This window comes from Acomys russatus, chromosome 7 (assembly GCF_903995435.1).
Source record: "Acomys russatus chromosome 7, mAcoRus1.1, whole genome shotgun sequence".
Taxonomy (NCBI): domain Eukaryota; kingdom Metazoa; phylum Chordata; class Mammalia; order Rodentia; family Muridae; genus Acomys; species Acomys russatus.
The window spans coordinates 67,989,295-68,013,408 of NC_067143.1; the positions used below are offsets into that span (position 1 = coordinate 67,989,295).

General features: G+C 50.3%; 1 protein-coding gene across 6 annotated transcripts in view; it reads right to left on the bottom strand.

Moving 5' to 3' along the window:
• The window catches only part of Syt17 (synaptotagmin 17), a 62,735-nt gene extending 38,913 nt beyond the window's left edge, over nt 1-23,822 (bottom strand). Inside the window, exons 1-5 of one of the 6 annotated variants that reach the window (XM_051149283.1) lie at nt 23,440-23,822; nt 18,768-18,785; nt 17,982-18,130; nt 12,164-12,312; nt 9,791-10,410 (exon numbers count right to left, since the gene is read on the bottom strand). In XM_051149283.1, coding sequence (XP_051005240.1) covers nt 9,791-10,410; nt 12,164-12,312; nt 17,982-18,130; nt 18,768-18,785; nt 23,440-23,454 — 951 coding nt within the window. In that variant the 5' untranslated portion in view covers nt 23,455-23,822. Of the gene's footprint in view, nt 1-9,790; nt 10,411-12,163; nt 12,313-17,981; nt 18,131-18,767; nt 18,791-18,956; nt 19,126-23,439 lie in introns of those variants that run through there. The other 5 variants (XM_051149287.1, XM_051149284.1, XM_051149288.1 and 2 more) reach the window with 5 other exon arrangements.
• Nucleotides 23,823-24,114: the final 292 nt, after the last annotated feature.

Here is a 24,114-nt window from a genome sequence, read left to right on the forward strand (position 1 = left end):
AGCCCCAAGCATTTGCCACCATGGACCAAAATGCTCCGGCCACCACACTGTCCCTGCCATGACAGTTTACACATCTGAACCATGAGCCAAAAGAAACCTTCTTTGTTAAAGTTGCTTCTGTTAAGTATTCTATTACAATAGTGAGAAAAATTAGTGAACAGAACTATCCAGTTAGGTGTCGTTAGTGCCCCCATATCATGGATCTATAGGGGAGTATGGTCTAACCTTCAGCCAGTGCCTGGAATCACAGATGACGGTGAAGCCCATACACACCGCGACTTCTCTACGCATGTTCATCTACAGTAAAAATTTATTATATATTCGGCACACTAGTGACATAAGAAAAATCAGAATAATGCACTATAATAAGTTGTTAAAACGTATGGGTTGTTTCTCAATTTTTCCATTTGTATTTTTAGGTCATGTCTGACCGTGGTAGGTGGAACCAGGGAAAGCAAACCCATGGATCGGAGAGGATTAATATCTTTCCTCTTTGTTTGGAACCATTGGCTTCTGACTTTCCACCTAAGTCCAAGGTCTTGGTTACTTTACACATTTCTAAATACCTGGCCAAAGCAGCATCAGAGAGAAAGGGTTTGTGCCAGCTCACAGTTCCACACAGTCTACTGTGGCAGGGAAAAGCACGGCAGCAGGAACATGAAGCTGACAATCACACTGCAAGCACCGGAGACACAGGATAATGGGGAGGGGGAGGGGGCTCCAACCGGGGAGAAGGGAGGGAGGTTAATACATAAGAAGGATGAATCACACTGGGGCTGTTTGATAGAGACTCACAGAATCACACTATTTTATATTTACCTAAAGTTACACGCAGTGCATGTTAGTGTATATGTACGTATGAATATATACTTTAAGGTATATGCTTCTATGGATTAAGTCATTCGTTAGGTCAGAACCTTCATGGTCTAATCATTTCTGGGGAGACACATCCAGCCTTACTGATCTTTGGGCCTCTTTGATTCAATCAAGCTGACAATCAAAATCAGTCATACAGCAACCTAGTAATTGGGGAGGGTCCCCCTCTCATGCAGAAGCAGCACCAGCCAGGATGGCCTTGGAGACCTTCCCGGGGAGGGACTGGAAGACACAGTGGAGGGGCTGAATCAGAGGTGCTGGCCCTAACCTACTATACCATTGGCTCCTTCCAATTTTGCACAGAAAGTCTTCTTCTGCCCTTCATTGCACTAACACTCAAGTCAACAGATGCCTACAAAGAAACGACCGCCTGCCAGGCCCATGGGAAATTCACAGTAGGTGCTTGGAGTGGTTTGAATGAGAATGGGGCCCATACCCTCACATGTTTGAACGCTTGGCCCCCGGTTGGTGAAACTGTTTAGGAAGGATTAAGAGGTGTGGCCTTACTGGAAGAGGTGTGTTACTGGGGGTGAACTTTATAGCCCATACCATTCCAGTTGGCTCTTTCTCTGCCTCATAGTTGAGGATCAGATGTAAACTCCCAGCTACTGCTCCAGGGTCATGCCTGCTTGTTTGCTGCCTTGCTCCCTGCTATGGTGGTCATGGGCCTACCCTCTGAAACTATAGCAAGCCCACAATTAAAGGGTTTTTTGTTTGTTTGTTTGTTTGTTTTGAATGCTGCCTTCCTTGGTCATGGTGTCTCTGCACTGCAATAGAAAGTAAATAAGACAGTGCCCAATAAATCATTCATTGTATGAGTGACTAAAGGATGCAGCAATGACAAAGACAGATGACATCCTGTGATGACATTTCTAGTGTATAAACAGCTCCCATAACCAATGACTTCCTTATGCAATGACTTAGCTAGTGGGACAGCATAAAGTATAAGAAGTGCTATAGGAACTCACCTTCCCAAACCTTCCCTGATTGATGATGCTGAGCTGAGAAAGGAAGGAAAAATGGGAGTTCAAGGGTTGCCAGAATTTGCATGAGAAAGATTTTTTGAAGGTCCACTTGTCAAAGGCTTAGTCCCTATCTTGGTGTTACCAGAGGTGGAACGCTCAGCTTTTGGAGGTGTGTGGCCTGTCTGGAGGCCATTCAATGCTTGGGGGTTTGTGCTTGAAGGAGCTTGCAGGACATTGGCCTCTCTCTTCTTGTTCCCCCAGCCACTTTGTGAGCAGTTTCCCCCTTCCTGTGACCCCAGCATGAGGTGCCACCTCAGGCCCAAAGCACTGTTGCTTCAAGTCACTGGATCAGACAAGCTCACTTAGGGATCTGAACTTTAGACTATTGCAAATCACAGAGGTGTTTTCCCATCACCCTCAACATCTTGTAGCCCATATCAAATGAATCTTCATCACAGCCATTTTCTCCTCACCCATGTCCCCTTATTCCCTGCCTAGCACCCAGCTCAGCAAGCCTCACATTCAGGAAAACTTGGTGACATCATAGAGACCCTTCCTTTTAGGTCATTTCCAACTCCTAAAACTCACTGACAGTGAGTTAGTGCCCTCACAGCAACCTCAGTACGTCTTGCTCCATTCACTGAGGGGCACTGTTCGGGCCTGAATACACATTGAACACAAGGCTCACATGTTGCACCTGGTCCCCAGCTATTGGGGCTGCTTTGGGAGGTTGTGGGCATGTAGGAAGGGGGCCTTAGTGGTCTCTGTGTGTCCTTGGAAGGTGTGTATTGTTCCAGGCTTCCCTCACTCTCCAGTCCTGCCCACTAAGAAGTGAAGACCAGCCTCTGTCACACACTCCGACCGCCATGTTGTTCTGCTGCAATGAAAAGGACCAAACAAACATGGTCTGGAGCCTCTGAACTGTGAGCTGTAAATCCCTTCTCCTTTAAGTTGCTTCTGTCAGAAAATGACAACAACAACAACAATCAACAATGACAAAAAAAACAACAACCAACAATGACAACAACAACCAACAATGACAATAACAACAACCAACAATGACGACAACAACCACCAACAATGATGACAACAACCAACAACAACAACAACCGACAACAACAACAACCAACAATGATGATGGCAACAACCAACAATGACGACAACAACCAACAATGACAATAACAACAACCAACAATGACGACAACAACCACCAACAATGATGACAACGACAACGACAACAACAACAACCAACAATGACGACAACCAACAATGACAACAACAACAACCAACAAGGACAATAACAACAACCAACAATGACGACAACAACCACCAACAATGATGACAACGACAACAACAACAACCAACAATGACGACGACAACCAACAATAACAACAACAACCAACAACGACAATAACAACAACTGACAATGACGACAACAACCAACAATGACAACAATAACTGACAATGACAACAAAAAGCCAAAATACTAGTTTCCGATAGGTGTTTTGTCAAAACAATGAGAAAAGTAACTAATATGGTCACCTTGCCTCTGTTGTCATGTGTCTCAAAATCAGTGGCTACCATCTGGATGACCGGGTCCCAGAGGATGTTTCACGAGGTCTGGAAGGAATGGTTTTTTTGTTTGGTCTGGTTTGGTTTTGATAACCAGGGAAGGGGCAGCGACCATCTTTCCACAGAGAGAGGCCAAGGACATTGTTCAATATCCTCAACGACTAGCCTGAAAACCAAGGGGACCACAGTCCAAGCTTTGCTCTGCATCTACCTCATGTTTTGCCCCAGGAGCAAAGTGAATGTAAACCTGGCCTGGTGTCTCCCTGGCATGAAATCTTTTAACGGCTTCCGTCTCCCTCAGAGTAAAATTGAGATCCATGGTTTAGTCTCTGAGGGCCTTCCGGCTCTGATCTCTGCTGCCCTTAATATCCTGTCTTGTCAGGAGGGCAGATCACATACCAGGCAAATGGAATATTCCAGTTGATCCACAACAAAGTGCTATTCACCCACATGCTCTTTGCTCATTAGGGAGAATGCTGGTGGCTGCTAGGGAGGATGCACAGAACCAGGCTCTGGCGCAGCACTGGGTACAGGGTTGTGGCTCTCAGACAGCGACTTGAGGGAAGTGCTTGGCAGTGTGAGGAACAGTCTCGCACTCTTAAGTTAGATTACGCTCAGTCTAGACTTCAAGCCCCCACTCCCAATGCCATCCCCAAGACCCACTTGGAACCGACACATGAGAAACATGCCACATACAGTATACAAATGAACCAAAACCCCAGCAGAAGACGTATACTGGGTACGATGTAAGTGCGATGTCATACAGACCTCGGCGGACCCTTTAATGACGATGGTGACGATGATGGTAACACTACAGGGTTTAGGCACAAATCTAATGTCACCCACCAGTCAGGTGGCAGAACTCGACTGTAAGTAAGAAATTCATGTTTGGTGTCTATACCCAGGTCCTGGCCCAGAGCTTCTAGGACATTTGGAACCCTTCAGTGGGGAGAGTGCCTTTTCTATGCCAGTGATGGTGCTTGATCACTGGAGACCTCTAGGTAACTTAAATGTGAGACTGGTTTCCAGACAGACCCCAAGTGATGAGCTGGAGACATTTCCCCACTCTCTGACCTCCAGGGACAGGTGACTGGGTAGATGCTCAGTTCAACCACCAGTTACCAGTGATTCAATCTGTCATGTTTGTACCATGGAATCGCCACCGAAACTCACAAGCATCGGGGTTTGGAAACCAGCTAGAGGGGTGACTCCAGCAGGGTGGTGTGTCTGAGGAGGGGTGGAGACTTCACACATGTCCCTTCTCTGCCAGTCTCTTCTGCTGGCGAGTCCTAGGTTGTGTGGACCATATTATCTGAGGTAGGAGGTGATAAAGATGGTTGGCATAGTAGCAAGACCTGCCTGGAAGTCAAGTTAGCTTAATTCTAGTCCCGGCTCTACCATGGAAGCCTGGGTGCCCTTGGACTAGTCTACGCTGCAGCCTTCTCGTTTATGTCACGGGGAGTTCGTCCACATCATTTCTGGCTCCTCCTTTAGTGCATGCTACAACTGGGGATCCAAAGCTCAAGCTGGGGCCAGGGAGGCGGCTCAGCGGGCGTCCTCGTTGGCTTGACAAAAAGGGACTTCTGTTGAGAACATGTCTCCATCAGACTGTCTGAAAGGAAGTCAATGGGGGCATTTTCTTGGTTGCTAAATGAGAGAGGAGGGCCCAGCCCTTTGTGGGCAGTGCCATTCCTGGGCGGCTGGTCCTGAGTTGTATAAGAAGGCAGGCTGGGGGGCTGGAGAGATGGCTCAGCGGTTAAGAGCACTCACTGCCTGCTCTATTCCAAAGGTCCTGAGTTCAATTCCCAGCAACCACATGGTGGCTCACACTCATCTATAATGAGATCTGGTGCCCTCTTCTGGCTTTGTAGTTATACATGCAGGCAACACATTGTCTAAGCAGGCTGAGCAATCCATAGGGAGTAAGCCAGTAAGCATCACTCCTTCATGCCTTCTGGCTCAGCACCTACCTCCCGGGGCCTGCCTTGGCCTCTGATGAATTGTTACCCACATATAAGCCAAATAAACCCTTTCCAGCCCAGGTAGGTTCTGGTCATGGTGTTTGTCATGGCAATAGAAAGTGAATTAGAGCAGCCAGTAAAGCTGCAGTGTGTGACGACTGGAGTTTGATCCTGGATCCCACACAGATCCCACAAGTTGTCCTCTGACCTCCACAAGCGCTCCATAGTATATACACACTAAGTAAATCAGAAATGTAATTAACATTTTTAATAAGCTCTCAAGTGTGAAATTGATTTCTACTGAGGGAGGAGGGGGCACAAGAGGCCCACGCACAGGGAAACTTCTGATCTGGTCTCCAGGCATTATGGGACTGCTTATCAGAAGCTGAGCCAGAAGCAGTTTTAGCATAGACACACACACACATACATACATACATACAGACACACACACTCACACATAGAGACATAGACACATACACACAGACACACACACAAATACACACAGGGACATACACACACACACAGACATACAGACACGCACATTCACACATAGAGACATAGACACATACTCACACATAGACACACACACAAGTACACACAGAGACATACAGATATACACACACTCACACATAGAGCTGTAGACACATGCTCACACACAGACACAGACACACAACACAGCAATATAGACACACACACACACACACACCAGGCTTTTAAAGGTCAAAGCTGACAGCAGCTCAGGGCAAGCTTAAAACATTGCCATTTGTCTGGTTGAGGGCTGGACAATGACAGTAGCAGTTGGTGAGGAATCTCAAAATACAGAAGGCAGATAGGAGCCTCTGTTTACCAGGCTGTTTTTAGCAGTCCAGAAGGCAGGCTGGGGGCGGCCATAGCTCCAGGCAGTTTCCAGGTACTGAGCCCAATCAGCTCAGAACTCTGAGCATCTCAGATTATTTTTTGCCTTGAAAACAAGCCCTGGTGACACCACTCTATCTGCCGCTATCACAGTGGACATATGTCACTAGCCATTTACCCAGATCTATAGGATGTGCACATTAACAGTGTACCCCAAACTGCAATGATGATGTGTTAACGTGGGCTTGTCTCTGGCGCCAAACACACTGCTGTGGTGCGTGACATGGGTAATGGGAAGACTGAGTGGGAAGGGGAAGGGGGTGCGATAGGACACCTACAAATCTCCCTGTTCATTTTCCTGTGAGCCCCAGTCCTGTGTGTGTATGCCTCTCTCTCTCTCTCTCTCTCTCTCTCTCTCTCTCTCTGTGTGTGTGTGTGTGTGTGTGTGCGTGTACGAGAGAGAGAGAGAGAGAGAGAGAGAGAGAGAGAGAGAGAGAGAGAGAGAGAGAGAGAAGTATGTGTTCCTATGTGTTTGCATACATGCACTGTGTGTGCATATGTGTGTGTGAGGTGGGGGGTCATCAAAGGTCAAAATTCAGTATTTTTCTCAATAGCTCCTTACCTTATCTTTTGAGGTGAAATCTCTCAGGACCCAGAATTCACCGATCCAGCAAGACTAGCTGTCCAACAAACCCCAGTGACCCTTCTGCCCCTGGCTCTGCAAGCACTGGGACTACAGATATGCTCCTTGAACTTAGGTTTTTAACTGGGTGCTGAAGTTGGGCCCTCGTGCCTGCACAACAAGCACATTATTAGCTGAGCCACTTCCCAAGTCTCCTCCTGCCCCCCACTTCCAAAACCTCCCATCCCCCCAAAAATTTAAAGATAATACTAGCCAGACAGGAAGGTGCATGCTGTAACCCCAGGCCTTGGGGGTCTGAAGCAGAAGGATTGTGAGTTCAAGGCTAGCCTGAATTGCTGATGCTTTGCTCAGCTGATGTGGGTTTATTGGCAGGAATGACTAAGAGCCAAGCCATCTGCACCTGGGTTCAAATGCCAGCCGGGCAGCTAGGAGGTAAGAAAAAGAGGGAGGGAGGGAAGGAAGCTACAGCACTGTTCCAGGAGGACCATGCTAAAAGGCCGAGGTACGTGGGTATCAACAGATTCTCTGCATCTCCAGGGTTTTGGGTAAAGAGTAGAGTTTGATTTTGACAAGATGGAACTCTCTCCCATTCCCCTGAGCGTAAACTTCTGAGTAATTCTCTGAACACTGACTGTAGTCAACTATTGCAGAAGACGAAGGAATTACCTGAGAGAGACCCGCCCAGAGAAAGCGTCAATGGTGTGAAGCCATGCCTGCCCTCCTTGTCTTCCCCGCTTCAGCACAAAGGCCTGTGTCTAAATGCTACCTCCCTCCATGGGCGTCAGAGGCCTCTTAACCTGCCAGAACCACAGGCCAAAATTGCCAAGGCACTGAGTTTCCAGCTTCCAATAGCCTTCGCTCAACAGTTCTGTGAATGAACAACACGGAGCTCCTGTGTGTGCCATGCGCAAACTCCTAGGGCCCTGGCACGTAAGGGCCAGACAATGACCAGCTGTGTTAACCCATTAGTCACACACCCCTTTCTGACTTTCCAAGTCCCTCCTGGTGTTGTCAGCTGGGGACATCTCCCTGATTAATGATGTGCCTTGCCTCAGGCCTTCTTCATGGGGAATGCATATGAAAAAAGGTGTAGACCTCCACCTTGGAAAACAAACGCACAGACAGCTAACAGAACAGCTCTCTTGCCCCCATGGATACACAGGCACCATTGGGATGCGATGCAGCTCAGTAGGAGAGCATGCAGTACTCTGGGTTCCATCCCCAGCACAGAACCCACAATAAACCAACTAATGTGCCTCTGCGACGGCAGCCCTGGGTCACTGAATGCTTGACCAAGATTGAACAGCTCTGAGATGCCCCCCATCCCCACATCGTGTTCACATACAAAGAGCCCGTTTCTACCTCACTGGGCTGAGCCATCCTCCCCAGTGCAGTGTGTGGTAAGATATGCCTTTCCAGCCGTGCCTCTCCTTCCCCGGACTGCACGGCTCCCTCTGCCTGCAGAAGGTGCACATAGCAGTGCTCCACAGCTTCTTGGAGTCACAGGTTAGCCTGCGGCTGGCTGCCCCAGCAGCTTATCCCATGCCCCTCAGGCTGGATGCAGGGAGGAAGCTGGCCACCACACAGGCTGCCTGAGAACATCTATGCTTCATCGGCTCCATTGCCCCATATTTTTTTCTCTTCCAAGTCACTTTCTGAAAGTCCAAGTGATTGATAGCTTTATAGCCTGGACAGTCCCTCTCCTGATGAGACAGTTCAGAATGAGGGACAAAGCGGTCCTGGGCGGGGGTGGAGCTGTGAGACCAGGATGAACTGCCTCCTAAGAGTCCTCGCTTGGATCCTGGAACCCACCTGAGCACCCAGGTGTGGCTGTGCACACTTGTAACCCCCGTGCTGTGGAGAAAGAGACAGGACGGTCTCGGGGGGGGCGGGGAGCTCACTGGCCACCTGTCTACTCCAGGTTCAGTGAGAATCAAAAAGATAAGGCAGGGAGTGACAGAGCGGGACACATGACATCCTCCCTAGACTCCACATACAAATGCATACTCATACACCTTACACACTGCACACACACACACCCCCACAATACACCAAAGAGTAAAAAGATCTCACAGAACTAGCCCCCTCTCTCACACACACACACATTCACACTCACATACACACTGACTCATAAATACACCTGGATACATACAATGCATGCCCATGTACACACACACATACATATATATGTACACACAAACACATTCACACTTACATACCCATGCATGCCCCTGCACGTACACATACATGCACACACACACTCACACATGAGTGTCCACTCACATGCATGCCCTTGCACATACACACATGTGCACACATGCATACACACACTTACACATGCCCACACTCACACATACATGTATATTCACACACAAACACACTCACACATGCATATCCCTGCACACACACATGTGCACATGTGCACACATGCTCACATACTCACACATGCACACACATATGGTAGAGGAAATGTGTAAAAACCACTGGAATCTGAGCTTGGTCTACTCCAGTTCACAGTGTTTCGTGGTATAGCTCATATGCTCTGGGCCATAGAATGCTGTTTTGGGGACAGCAGAGAAAAGGGTAATTGGAGCTCTGCGCTGGTTTTTTTTTTTTTTAACCTCATATGAGCATAAAACTATTTCACAATAAATCAACTTAAATACAAAATATCTTTTTCATTTGGTTTTTTTGACACAAGATCTCATGTAGACCAGGCTACCCTCAAATTCATGATATAGCCAAGGGTGACCCAGCACTCCTGATCCTCACAGCACCTCCCAGGAGTGTGTCACCACACCCAGCTTCAAAAGAAAAAATGTAAACAGTAAAATAAATTAAAGTAGCAATCTTATTTAAAAAAAAAAAAAAAAAAAAAAGAATTCCCAGGGGGTGACACAGCAAAACTCAAGCCTTACCTGAGAACTGGGGATCAGAGCCTTCCACCAGTGGCCGCCCTTCACCAAGTCCACCTCGCACAAAGGCACCGCCACCTTCCCGATCACACAGTGGCGGGAGAATTTGTCAAAATCTAGCACAGTGAGCAGCAGAGTCCTCCTCTGGGCTTCTAGGAAGGGGATCTCGAAAGTGTAGCGTTCCTCAAACACAGGCTTCTGGGTTTTGCGTTTGACTCCCGTCTGCTTGGAGTTCTTCTGGTCAGGCAGGAGGCAGATCTTGACGTAAGGGTTGGAGTGGGCCATGTCCTGGCGCGAGCCGTCGTGGGAGATGGGGGGCGGCAGGTCTCGGGCCTCGATCACCCTTACCATGAGGTGATTGTGCAGCAGGTCATACTGCGTGCTGAAGTGCAGCATGCCCAGCTGGTATTTGGACATGATCTCCTCATCGGTCAGAGAGTCTACATCATCAAGGTTCGAGTCAAGGGAGTAAAGTCGGGGCTCAAACTTCCTAAAGTAGTCGTCGGGGGTGTAGGTCCGGCGCAGCACAGACGGCTGGATGGGCTCCTTCTTGGCACTGAGAACACCGAACTCAATGGGTCTGATGTCAATGAGTGGGGAGCTGGGGCGCCGGGAATCCAGACCTAAACAGCCGCCAAGAACAACGGTCACCTCCACTGGCCACCCGGTAACCCCAGTAAAGGGCCCCAGATGCCCACGTGGGCTTCTCTGCTTCAATGGGTGCTTCTGTGAACACTGGACATTCAAGCACCCCATGACCTTTGGAATCCATCTCAGGACCTCTGACACACCTAAGCCCTCAGATGCCCAAAGCCCTTACATGAAACAACACGGGGGCTGGCAAGATGGTTCAGTAGTAAAGGCACTTACTACCAAGCCTGAGGACCCGAGTTCAATCCCACATGGTGGAAAGAGAGAACTGACTCCCAGAAGTTGCCCTCTGACCTCCACACATGCACAATGGTGTGCACGTTCACACACAGACACAGACACAGGCACAGACACACACACACAATATATAAATAAATAATAAATGCAAAAGAACCATATATGACCTATGCATGCTCATCCACGCACGTTCATGCATGTCCAACATGAAGTGCACAAGCAACAGGTACCCCAGGCTAGGTATGAATGCAGCTCAACACACTTGTAGATGACATTGTATCCCAGTGCCAGAGGGCGGGATACCCTGCACTGTCTTCAAATAGTTGTCATACTGAGCACAGTACAAATGCAATTAAATGAAATTTCCCTCATTCTTCCTTTTCCTGCTGTGTGGTGAATTCAGTCCAGGGCTTCACACATCTAGGCAAGGCGCTACCACTGAGCTGCAGGCCTGGGCCTCTCTTCTCTTTTTTATTTTGAGACAGGGCACCACCAAATTGCACAAACTAGCCTTGAATTTATAAACCTCTGCCTTAGCCTCTTGAGCAGCTAGGATTGTAGGCCTGCACCGCTAGGCTTGGCTATTACACCATGTTGTTTAGGTAATACAGACATGAAAAGAAAGTTTGTCTTAAGTATGGACAGACACATGTGTGCGCGCACACACACATACACACACACAATCTTCCCCTGACTCCTTGGTTCTTTGAGAGAGGTTCTTGTCAACTAGCCCCCAATGATCTGGAATTCACTATGAGACTTAGGCTGGCCTTGAATTTACAATTCTTCTACCTCGGCCTCCAAGTTCTGGCACTGGCTGAAGCCGAGGGTGTAGACCGTGTGCCTACGGAAAGACAACTGTATTCTCATTTACTGTGGGAGGTGGTGGCACCAGAAGCATGGCCATTGCAGTCTTCAGAGCTGCTTGGTGCCAGGTAGGACTCTAAAGGGATGCCATGCCCCGAGCCTATGTCTGCTTCTTTTCAGTCCCCTGGATTTACGAGAGGAGACATGAGCCCATCTTATGGATGAAGGGGTAGTCTGTGCGTGGCTTCCAGAACCCTGCACTTGGCAAGCGCAAGAACCAGGAGGGAAGCCTGCCCTCCCCGATTGGTGCAACGCTGCCCCACTTATGAGCATGAGCCTTGGGGCCAGCATGCCTGGGTGAAAACCTAGTTAGCCTACTAACATGGAAAGTAAGAGGTCTATGTGTGCATCAGCCCCTTAGTCTCCCTGTTTCAAACCCTTGCATTTGTTTTCCTGCCTCTGTGACCCTTAGTGTGAGCATTGCCATTGTTGTTTTGAGTCAGGGCCTCACCCTAAGGCCTCAGGCTGGCCTGGAACTCACACTGTCCCAAGCTGGCCTAGACTCTCTTGACTCAGACTCCCGAGTGCAGGGATTTCTGGCATGAGCCACCATGCTCAGCTAGCTTTCCCCCCTTTACTAAGAGAACGGCCCTTAAACCCCAACTGTCCCCAGAAACTTACTGGAGATTCTCCGAGTCAGGCTGTATGTGGACTTAGATGTATCTGAGGATGAGCGTCTTCCGTCGGGGGAGTTGGTTCTCGGCGTCAGAGGAACATCACTGGCTGTGTGGACAGAGTCACCATCCTTGCCATTGCTCCGGCTTGCCATTCTGAGAGAGGGGAAGGGGTTTCAGTGGCTGCTGAGGCAGCCCTCACCAAAGTCCCTCGTGGGCTTCTGCCTGCTCTCTGCTTTCTCCTACAGCCCAACCTGTACCTTTTCCAAACCCTGAGCAAGCCTCCAGTGCCTGAACACAGGGACTCCCATCGTGGGGGCATGCATGGTGGAGTTGCAGTCTCTGGCCCACACTACATCACTTAGAACAATGAGGATGGATCCTTGCTTCTTGCACAAACTGAAACAAGCCAAGGGTATCATCCCTGATTTAGAAAACAGCTTCAGGGTTGTGCAGAGGGCACATGAACCTGCACTCTTGGCACGTGGGGGGCAACACTATGGGTGCACTGGAGCTGTCAATCTTGGGTCTGGAAGGAACCATGTGGTTGTTCAGATGCATCTAGTGGCTCTTGGGGATATGTGTCCCTCTGTCCCGATAGTCTCCGTGCCTCTGATTTAGCATCCTTTTAAAAAATATGCTGTCCCAATGTCACTCAAGGGTGGAGTGGCAGGAGGATGGCTACAGAGTGGCCCGGTGAATCAATGACTTGAGAACAGAAGTTGGAGGTGGAGAAGCAGTTATGGATTAGCAGTAGCGATGACTCAACAAGATGCTAATGAAGATGAGAAATGTTAAGGGACTGGGGGAGGCATGGGCAAGACTCAGAGAAACAGATGGTGACGGAGATGAGAGACAGAGATAAATGATGGGTGGTAGGTAGGTAGGTAGATGGACGGATAGACAGACAGACAGACACTTTCAGTTGGCACTCCAGATAGGTGCCCCTGGGTGGTTCTTTCCCTCTCTCTGTTCCTCCTTTTCTCCATCTGTAAAGTGGGACTGACCACAATGCCGTCTTCCCTGGCTGCTAGCCTCTCAGAATGAGTTAACCAGCATTAAATGATGCAGTGGGGATATAGTTGGGTATTTGGTGTGTTTTAGCTGACATTACAATGGGGTTGGGTTTAAGAGACCCTCAAACTGGCATGGCGTATGCCTGTAATTCCAGCACCCAGGAGGCTGAGGCAGAAGAACCGTGGGATCAGACTACAAAGAAAGACCTTGTCTCAAACAAGTAAATAAAATGAAGCTGCACCAGTCCGCAAGCTGGGCAGAGGTGCTGGGGCAGGGAAAGACAGAACGGGGGGAGGGGGGCGAGCCTTCAAAGAGATGTGGGTGCTAGCGATACTGTGCATAGGTGAATATTGTGCGTAGTGCCCCCTGAGACATCAGATTAAAGCTGTCCCAGCCACATCCCCTCAACTTGACATTTAAACCTACAAGGAACCAAACATGCCTTGAAACAAAAAATGCAAGCTTTGAGTTCTAGGGGGTCTTTGGAGACAATGCGATAGGCAAGATGAGGCTGATTTAACTACCCCCCCCCAGAGTGGTAAAAGGCAACAACCAGGCAAGATAGCCTGGAAAGGGGGGCTGGATAGCTGCTGGCTGTGCAGACAGTGGACAGGTGCATGGGGACAGTAGACAAGATCAAACTGGGGCAACTTTCCCTTAAAGTGGGATAGCAGCCTTAGGATGAAAAGGCCCTGGACTCCTGCCTGTGGCCCGGCTCCACAACTGCCAGGCGTCACTGATGGCCACCTCCTCCTATGAGACCCACACACCTTCAAAGTCCTTTAGCTGAAACGCATCACCCTCTGGAGCCACTCGGACACAGACACGAGTGCCTGTGCACACAATGGCTGCCTCACCTGTGTGCTCCCTCAGACACCCTGGACCTCTCTGTTCCCTCGGCCTACAGTGCTCTCCCGGGCTCTTTCCTTGTCCAGTTTTTGTTGCTTGTTTGTTCTCTCAAGTTTCTGCTTCAAGGGGCCCCTCCTCCAAGGGCTGCAATCCTGTCCTTGTGACCTTTTCTGTCCCTTCCTTTACAGCTTTCTTCTCTTCAGGGCTGCAGGCTCATCTTCAGGGCCAGCCCACTGGCTTCTCCGTTACTTCCCAGAATGAACCGGGGGTCAGCGACACTGAAGTGTCCTATCGCTCCTAAACAGTGAGATCTGCACTCACCGATCAAGGTGGGCAGGAAATGGTGAGCAGCACCAATGGTGCCTACAAGCACTGAGCACCGTCTCAGGCGTCTCTGGGCAATCGACCCTGCAGCCAGCTGTTACAAACTCACTCTCTTGCAGATGGGACATGCAAGCTTGTGATGGGAGCTGATTCGCCTGTTGATGAGCCATGGCATCCTAGGGGATCCCGGCTATGCTCCAGTCTAGACACATGCTCCCTTCCACAGCTAGGGATCTCCTGTGCAACCCACAAGAGGCACGCACACAGTAGGCACTCCATATAGGTGTGTTGGACATATGAACAACTTGGCTTTCATCCACTCTCCCATAAGGACCCTCCACCTGGGACCTGCTTCAACAGAGCCAGGTACACAGCACAGTCACTAGGATCCTCGCCTGCCCATATGACACATGTAGCATCCCCAGAGACCTCACACAGAACACACAGGGGCGCTGGCTCATTCACCACACGTCACTATGTGGAGATGGGCCCCAGATGTCACGGCAGGAACAGCGTTGTGCAGCCCAAGCACTCGCCATTTACACTTCCTGTCTGTTTGATAACATGCAACTGCCCACTTGGAAAACAAATCTGGAGAAACCGCAAGCTGCAGATCTGCTGTTTGAATGATTGAACCCACCTCCCCACAACACCCCCCACACCACACACACACACACACACACACACACACACACACACACACACACCCCTGGTGCAGAGTCCTGTTCTATACTGTGTAGAATGCCAAAAATCAGTGAGGTGCTACTCAGGTCTGGGGGAGCCCAGCTCATCCCGGGAAGCAGGAAGGTCACATACAGCTGCTCACAATGCAGACTGTCCAGCTCCAGATGGTGCAGTGTGTAATGTCACAGCATAAAGTGTGACGTAGGAGGCAACCTGCCTCCCACACCTGTCTTACGCCACAGATAAAATTGAAAAGTCTAACCTCACAAAGTTGACAGTGACCCGCCATTCAGTGTGTACTCAAAGAAATAACTACTGGCCTGGGGAGATGGTTCAGCAGGTAATGCTTGCCATATCATGTTGAGGACCTGAGTTCAGATCCCCTGACAACCAGCATTCCTACTGTAATATAAGTAGAACTTCTCAGAAGGACAGAGGCCAGCTAACCTGGAGTATGCGGTGGGGAACAGTAAGAGGTAGAAGGTGAAAAACTTGGGGTTGTCCCGTGACCTCCACATGCACTCACAAGATGTACACATGCGTGCACACACCATACACCAAAGATGAAGGAGGATGAGGAACAACTGCCAAGGAATCTGAGTCTCACTTCTCATGATGACGGCTGGATCATGGCATTTTCCATTTCTTCCTATAGCTTTGTCAGATGGTCAACAGGCTTTTCAAATTGTATACATGCACACACTCACACGTTTATGCATATGCACGTGTGAGTCTGTTTGGATGTTTTCTCCTTTCTGCTTTGTCTCCAATTTGAGAATCAAACCTTGAGCCTCACTCATGCTGCAAGCACTGAGCTCTGTCCCTAGCCCTTGAGTTTCTGAGACAGAGCATCGCTGTGCGGCCCAGGCTGGCCTGAGACTCACGATCTTCCTGTTCCATCTTCAGGACTGGGAATACAGGTGTGACACTGTACCTGGCTAACAGCTATTCTTCTGCGTGACTAAGACATGTGGCTCTAAGGATCCAAGTGGCCTGAGCCACTCTGCTATAAGGGCCCTACGAAATGCGACTGTCTCTCCCATCTCAGCTCTGGGCCTGCCTTCTGAGTCAGGCCACAGCTTAAAGACAAACCATGCCCTTAAGATGACTGCGGGGATTTCTGAGGACATCCCACAACGACAGAGAGATCGAACGCTTATGGAGCTCTTGCTCCGGGGATAAATGCGTTCTGAAGGCAGCTCATTCACGTTCAGCCTTTGAGACAGGGTCTCACTATGTAGCTAAGGCTGGTCTTGAACTCACAATCCTCTTTCCTCCACCTCCCTAGTTCTGGGCCTAAAGGCATGCATTAGTATGGCTAGCCTTCTTTATTTACTCTTAACTACAGCCCTATAAAACAAAATATTTTACTATTCTCATGCTCTAGTTAAGGAAATCAAAGATAACCAGGGTTTTTAAAAATTACACTCATAAGACTGGGGACATGCTCAGTTGGTGGAATGTTCACCCAGCGTGCGTAGTCCTGTGTATAGTGGACAATATCCAGCACTTAGGAGGTAGATGCACAAAGATCAGAAGTTCAAGGTCATTTTTGGCTGCATAGCAAGTTCAAGGCCAGCCTGGGCTACATGAGACCCTTTCTTAAAAAAAAAAGCAAGACATGATGGCCCATGCTTTTAATCCCAGAACCCAGGAGGCAGAAGCAGACAGATCTTTGCAAGTCCAAGGTTAGCCTGGGTTATAAGAGAGTTCCAGGCCAGCCAAGGCTACATAGTGAGACCCTGTCTAAACAAACAAACAAACAAACATTCCACTTTTAACCATCAGTGAAATCTCAAGCACTCTTAAGTACTTTTCTAAACACAAATTCATCAGACTTGTGTGGCAACTACAAATTTTTTTTGTCACCCCACTTTACAGATGGGAAACCAAGGCTCAGAAAAGTCAAGCAACTTTCCTAGGGCCAACAGGTTAGAAAGCTACAGTAGAAACTGAACTTGAACTCCTCACACAGGCTGACATGAAGCCACTGTATTCTGGGAACATCTGAAACTTGCTTCTAAGAGGAGTGTGCATGGCCTGACCTCCAACCAAGAGGAAAGATGGGGCCTCCAGAGACTCTTGCAATTTCAGCTCAAGATTTTGCTGAGATAGTTCCAAGTGGTACCCCGGTGTTCTGTTTGTACCCAGCACCATCTCCTCTCTGGGCCTCTCTCCCAGAGTCCCCAGCAGCTGTTGCTGATTATTTCAAGGTCTTTCCCAACCCTGGTCTCCTGGCTCCTCCCCAGTCTCTGACCACATCCCTCTCCCTGCCACATAGAGGTGGATCAGACATGTGGCTGAGCTTCAAAAATTGCGTTCCCAAAATATCTGAGCGACTGGCAGATGGAGATGTTGTGTGCCGGTGCAGGAGGGGATTAGAAATAAACTGAGGGGGAAAAAGCCAGAGCAAGCACCAACAGCACTGGAGGCAGGATGGGCTTGGTTGGGCATCCCTGCCTATGGTCCCAAGGTATACAGGCCTTGTTCAGGTCAGCCAAAAGGCAGCACAAGGCAGGTGCTAGCGGCGAAGCTTCACTGAGCATCTACTTGGTGCAGGCCTGGGGTTGAGCATTAGGACAGTCAGCCATGCTGCCTGGGAAGGGGACACTTACACACTGGTCCTCCTTTGAAGGCTGTTGCTTTCCAAAAGTTCTTCAAAAAGAACACAGGCCTTTTAAAATTTTTTTTCCTGCTTGGATACTAAGGCTACTTACAGTGTCCCCATGATTAGCATCCCCCGGCTAGCATCTCAGAAGCTCAGTGTGAGGATGGCTGAGCAGTAGCCTCACCGCCAGCTGGTGCTACCAGCTGGCCCACAGAATGAGGGGGCCCAGAGAAGCCCTTCTTGGCTATGTCCATGGAAACTCAGCCTATACCCCACCCATGCCTGCCCTCCAGTGGAGCTGCTGCTGCTGCTGCTGCTGCTGCTGAGAGATAGATTTACTCACAGCCATGGAGGAGTCTGGGCAGGGAAAGGTCCCAAGATCTCCACTTCATCCTCGCTGGACTGGCAGCAGCTGGACTCATAGCACCTCTGGCAACAGTGTTGACAAGTCCATCCGCACAGCAACACATCAGAGATTCTAGAAAGAAAGCCCTAGGGCCATTGCGGAAGGGGGGGGGGAGGGGCCATGAGAGAGGAGAGACAACACCCCAAGTTACAAGCAGCCCATCTGGGATTGCCCCACCTATGATAAATAGGCACCCCAGAGCAGAGTTGCTGGTAGGAGAGGAAAGTAAATTTCCCCCATCTCCTATTTATGCACTGTGGGCACAAGATGGCAAACAGAAGTGACTTCAGCCTTTCGAGCAAGCAAAACACTTGCAGGTGTTTGCCTTTGTAGTTTATGAGCGTGCCTTTCCTGACAGGTGGGCGGATATTACAACATGGAGAGGGCCAGACAATATGTTCTCAAACACACAAAACATAGGGTTCTCTCCTGGCAAAAGAAAAAAAAAAGATACTTGGGGGGGGGAAACAGCCCCAGGGACATGCAATTAAACTGGGGAAGTCCAGTTGAGTTGGGACACACATGCTGTTGTCTGCCCAGTGATGTCTCTTTTGCCAGGGTCTCCCTTTTGGTTAAAAAAAAAAAAAAAGGAATAGAAATTGTACCCTTGTTAAGATCCCGTGACTCAGTACTCAGTCATGCCCCAGCCCCACACCAGACTCCAAACGGAAAGGCAAGCATTTGATTAGAATCCAGACCAAACAGATGATTGTATTAACCCACCTCGTTCAGTGGTTCCAGCTGCCCTTTTAGAGAGCCACGGTGAAGCCAGGGTGAGGGGCAGAGAGGGTATAGAGAGAAAGAGAGAGAGAGAGACACACACACAAGACCAGTTTAGCAATATTCCAGCAACTCAAAGAACAGCAAGACAAAAACAACAGAAAGCAACACCCTGCAGTCTTTTGCACTCACCATTCTGGGGAGGGGAGCTGAGTTTACTACCAAGGTATGGCTATGTTTGCAGGGCTGCTGGGAGCCTCTTGGTTAACTAACAGCGAATAAACGGGAAGTACAAGCTTTTCCATTTGACGTGCACCGTGTGCTGTTATGAATCAGAGCGGGTGGATAGACCGTCATGCTGCTCAGCCACACTTCAGGGGACTCGCAAACCTTCCCAGACTGAAATAGCCGGAAGCCAGCCCAGAGGACCCTGATTAGCTAAGCTGACAGGCCGGCTCCCCCGCCCCTGCCAGGGCCCTACCTTCCAATCCTGATCCAATCCTGCTGGCGGAGAGCATCCTTTGACCACCCACAAATGGGGGAGGGGCTGGAAGGAAGCCAGGAGCAGGTCCTCCCTCCCTGGGGTGGTCCCACCCCTACCCCATCTTCTTCTCACAGGTCCCCAAGCCCCAGACTCCCTCCTCTTTTTTCTGGAAGGGCTCCTCTATGGAGCCAGGATTTCTTTTCTTTTTCTTTTAATTATTACATTTCTTTTGTGAGTGTGTGTGTGTGCCTGTGTGTGTCTGTGTGCGCGCGCGAGGGTGTGTGTTCACACACATCCACGGCACCCATGTGGAGGTCAGAGGGCGACTCCAGAGTCCATCCTCTACTTCCTTCACCTGGTTCCAAGGATCAAGTAAATTCAGGTCATAAGACTTTGTGGTGAGCAACTTCGCCAGCTGAGCCATCTTTACAGCCCCAGGATTTTGTATTCAAAACTGAATACCACCAGGCAGGTGTCAAATCCAGCTGATGAGCTCAGGACAAATTCTAGACAATAAGGGAGGCGCAGCCCAAACCAGGGCTTTGGGGTGCACAGGGAGCCAGTAGAGAGGAGGCAGTCTGGGTTTGTTCCCAGGTGTTAACTACCATCTTTCCGGCTCTTGCTCATTCTGATCCTTCCTTGTAAACAAAGCAAGGAAGTCCTCTAAGGCTGGAGATAGCCCGCTCCAGCTCAGATTTAATACTGTAGCATTCCCCTTCTGTTTATTTTTCCAGCTGCCTTCTGCTTACATCACGTGATCTTGGGCTCCCTTTGCCCATGGTCGGCAGTTTCCTTTGCTGGCCTTGTGTATGCTTGGTTGCTTGCTGGCTGTTTCGAGACAGAGTATAAGTTTGTGGCCCAGGCTTAGCCTGAAACTCCTCATCCTTCTGCAAGTCCTGGGATCATATGGTATGCATTGTCATGCCCGACTTGATTTTTTTTTTTTTTTTGTAAATTAATAAAAAAGAGAGTTAACTTTTGTCACTGCATATGTGTGTATATACACATGCACGTGTGTGGCATGTGAACATATTCCTGTGAGTGCTTGTGCGCATGCATATACGTGTGCCTACATGGAGGATAGAGGTCACTGTCAGGTGTCTTCCTCAGTTACTCTGAACCTTATTTATTTATTTATTTATTGATACAAGGCCAGGACTCTGGAGCTCATCTAGGCTGGCTGGCCAGTGAGCTGCAGGGACCCTCCTGTCCCCTCTCCCGGCTCAACCCCCACACTAAGGTAACACACCACCATATTCATCTTTCACGTGGGTGCTGGGGATCTGAACACCAGTCAAAAAGAGTCCAACTCCAGGGGGAAAAACAGATTAATAACAGCACAGGTGGAGGAGGGCCTACTAACTTTTAAAACGCAAGCTCATTCAAGTGTCATGGGCTGTCTCGTGGGAAAGCACTTAAAGGCGCTAATCACAGATTCCCCTCCCCCCAACCCCAAACCCCAAACTCAACCAGGCACAGAGTAAGGTAAGTGGTCACAGAGTGTAGGATGTAGTAAGTTGGGAGGTAGGTGGGCTCTAAGCCTGGGTCACTTCTTTTGATGAGACAAGACCCTCAATGTGAAAATGCTATGTGGCTCCCAACCTCAAAATCGACTTGTGGCTTCTGAGACAACACCTTGTGGTTACACCTGGGCATCAAGAACTGCCCTGGCATAATCAAGCCATTGAAAGTGCCTTTGTGGGGCTTGCATGAGAAAGGCCTTGAAGATCTTCGCTGTAATCTGAGCATAGTGGGGTGTGTGTGTGTGTGTGTGTGTGTGTGTGTGTGTGTGTGTGTGTGTGTCTTCAGGAGTCTGAGGCAGGGAGGTTGTGAATTCAAGGCTAGCCTGGACTATGCAGCAAGACCTTGTCTCAAAAACAAAACCCTAAACGAACAAGTGAGGGCACATGAGATGGCTCACTGACCTAAGTCAAATCCCCAAGTCCCACGTGGTGAAAGCAGAAAACTCACTCACAACACCGTTCCCTGTCTGTCACACATGCCCTGGTGTGTGGGGTCCTCCCCAGTCCTCCAGGTCCCCCCGCCCGAACTACCACAAAGTGAAAAGCTTGATGGAAAGTAATGCTTTCTAAGCACCTATGTCATTCTAGCAACTTCAGAGTGTGTTCTCAGGACGGGAGAGGTCACAAGAGATCCTTTTATACAGCCACGGTGAACAAAGAAAAGCCACCCTAAGCTCCCCTGGTGGTGTATAGCTTTTTGGGGGTACAAGATGGTGGCTCAGGAGCAACCCAAGGCAGGGACAAAGGGGCTTCATCCTGCCCCATTCCATCCTCTGGCCTCACTCTTCTGATACCAGGAATCGTAAAAAAAAAAAAAAAAAAAAAAAAAAAAATCCCAGGCATCCCACACAGAGGTCAGCAGACTCCAGCTCACTCAAGCAGGCTGGTACACATCCTTCCAGCAGAGAAGGATTCTCAGGAAGTCTCTGAAACTCACTGACCAAAACAAACAAAGCTTTGTGGGTGTGTAGCCACGCCCACTTTCTGATCTCCCTCTGTGCTTGCTTTGGTACTGTTTTCCCAATTGAAAAGTTGTGACAGAAGAAAAAGAATACTGCTCTCTGTGTTCAGTAGAAGTTCAAAGGCTTTCTTCTAAGAGGGAAGCCAGGACCACTGAGATGCTTGGCTTACATATCTTCCTCTCAGCCTACAGTTTAGATCCTACCCCGACTGCTAAGTAGTTGTGTGACCTTGGCGAGTGACTTCACTCCTCTGCCAAAACATGGTTTAGGTAGCTGAGCACCGTGACCTGCCACTGTAATCCCAGCACCCAGAAGACATGAGAATTGTAGGCTAGCCTGGGCTACATAGCAAGACCCTCCCCCCTGCCTCAGAAGAAGAAAAAAGCATGTAATTCAATGAAGAACCATGAAAGCCTGTTCACTGTTCTCTGCTCACTCTCTCTGGCATCAGAGGGGGCAGGGACTGGGACCCATGTCATCAATGCTGTTCCACAATTAATGTCAACCGTGTGTCACTGAGCAACTATTGAAAAAGTATCCCAGCAACTCTCAGGACACAGTAGATGTACAGTGAGTGTGACCTTCATTGAACTTGAAATCAGGACTTCAGCAATCCACAAAAAAACAAGCCATTCCTGGGGGTCATAGCCAGAGGGAGAAGGTCAGGACCCACCAGGTGACAGGTGTCTGAGGAGCTGGGATAAGGGAGCCGAAAAGTTCTAAGGGGATCTGCAGTCCCCAGTCCACCTCATCTCCAAGCTGAGACTGGGGGACAAGAGCTTGAGTCCCTGGACCCAGGAGCCACTCAGCTTCCCTCTCCCTCCCCTCCAGCTAGCAGGCAGCCCTAGAAGCCTGAAGCTCCTCCTGGTGGGGGTGGGTGGGTGTCTGACCGTCCTGACCTTGGCGATGACCTGCTACCACTTTGCAGTTTGTAAAGAATCGGGGTTTCTTTGCCAAGCAGTCTAGTCCATCCACTCCGGTCCCCTCCGAATGGCGGGAGGAAGTGTGTTTGTGTGTGTGTGTGTGTGTGTGTGTGTGTGTGTGTGTGTGTGTGTGTGTGTGTGTGTGTGTGTGTGTTAACTTGGAAATTCTCTCGTTCTAGGAGTCTTGGGGGTGTTCGGTGGGAGGGATGGGGGCGGGGGTCCTGTACTTCTCGGACCCCAACTGACTAAAGTAACCGTCCCTATCTCCTTCACCAGTGTGTTCTGGCCTCTGAATGTCCCCACCCCTCTACACCCAGTGCCCGGGCAAACGATGTCCTTGTCCCTCCAGGTCTGAACAGCTGCCTCCAGCTGGCTCCACCGGCCAATTAGCCCGAACCGTCACCACGGCAACGGGCGCTGGCGGGCCCGGGTGGCTGGCGCGCCCTGGGCCGCCCTCCCGCTGGCCCTCCCCTGGGGTGGGTGCTAGGAGGACTGGGTGTATGTGTGCAAAGTCACCCCACGGTCTCCCCTTCCAGGGAGGCGAGCGCGAGGGTGCAGGTCCCACGCAGGGCCCTCCACACTGAGATCTAGGGTCCCCTGTCCTGTCTCCACTACATGCACAGGTGCCTGCTCTGGGGCACCCGTTGTTTTGTGTGTGTGGGGGGGTTCCCCCCCAGTAAGTTTGTAGGAGCTGGGTGGTGCGCACTCCCGAGTCGCGTGCTCCTGCCGGAGGGGGCGCGGTCCCCGGTATCCCCTGGCCGTCGCCCCCAGTCACGGTCCTACCTGGATGTACGCCATCTTCGCCCGCGCTCACTCACTCCTGCCGGGGCATGGCGTCGCCACAGCCCCTTTGCCCCGGTGAGGTGGCACAGCCAGCCTGCAAGACACCAGTGGGCGACCGGGCGGCCCCAGACGTGACTGGCGTGGCTGATGAGCGGCGCCTGCCCCTCCGCCGGCCGCCCCGTCCTTGTCCAGCCCTGCGGGGCCGCTTCCCTGGAACGCAGAACCGGGATGCCCCGAGGTTCCTTGCTTCGGCTTCTGGTGGGTCAGCACCCACACCCTCACCTAGGAGTGCTCCCAGGTTGCGATAAGGCTGGGGCGCCTGGCCAGGGAGCCCCGGGCGAGCCGCGGGGACTGCGGCGACCCCGGCACAGGCAGGGCTGGCGACGCCGGGGCCCGAGCGCGGGAGGCGGGGGAGGAGGATGGGGACCGCAAAGGGGTGGGCGGGGGCGGTGCCCCGGTCAGTGCTGCGGGCAGGCACTGGAGTGGCACCTATCCACTGCCAGATCGACAGCAGGGCTTCCGGGCGACTGCGAGGCGAAGGTGTCACCAAGCAGCCGGCTGTAGGGTCTGAAGTTGGAGGGTCCCCTCCATTTGCCCTCTCCCCAAGCCTTGGCGAAAGTTTTATACCAGCCTCACCCGATGCGCCTAGAACGAGGCTGTGGCGTGTGAAGAGGC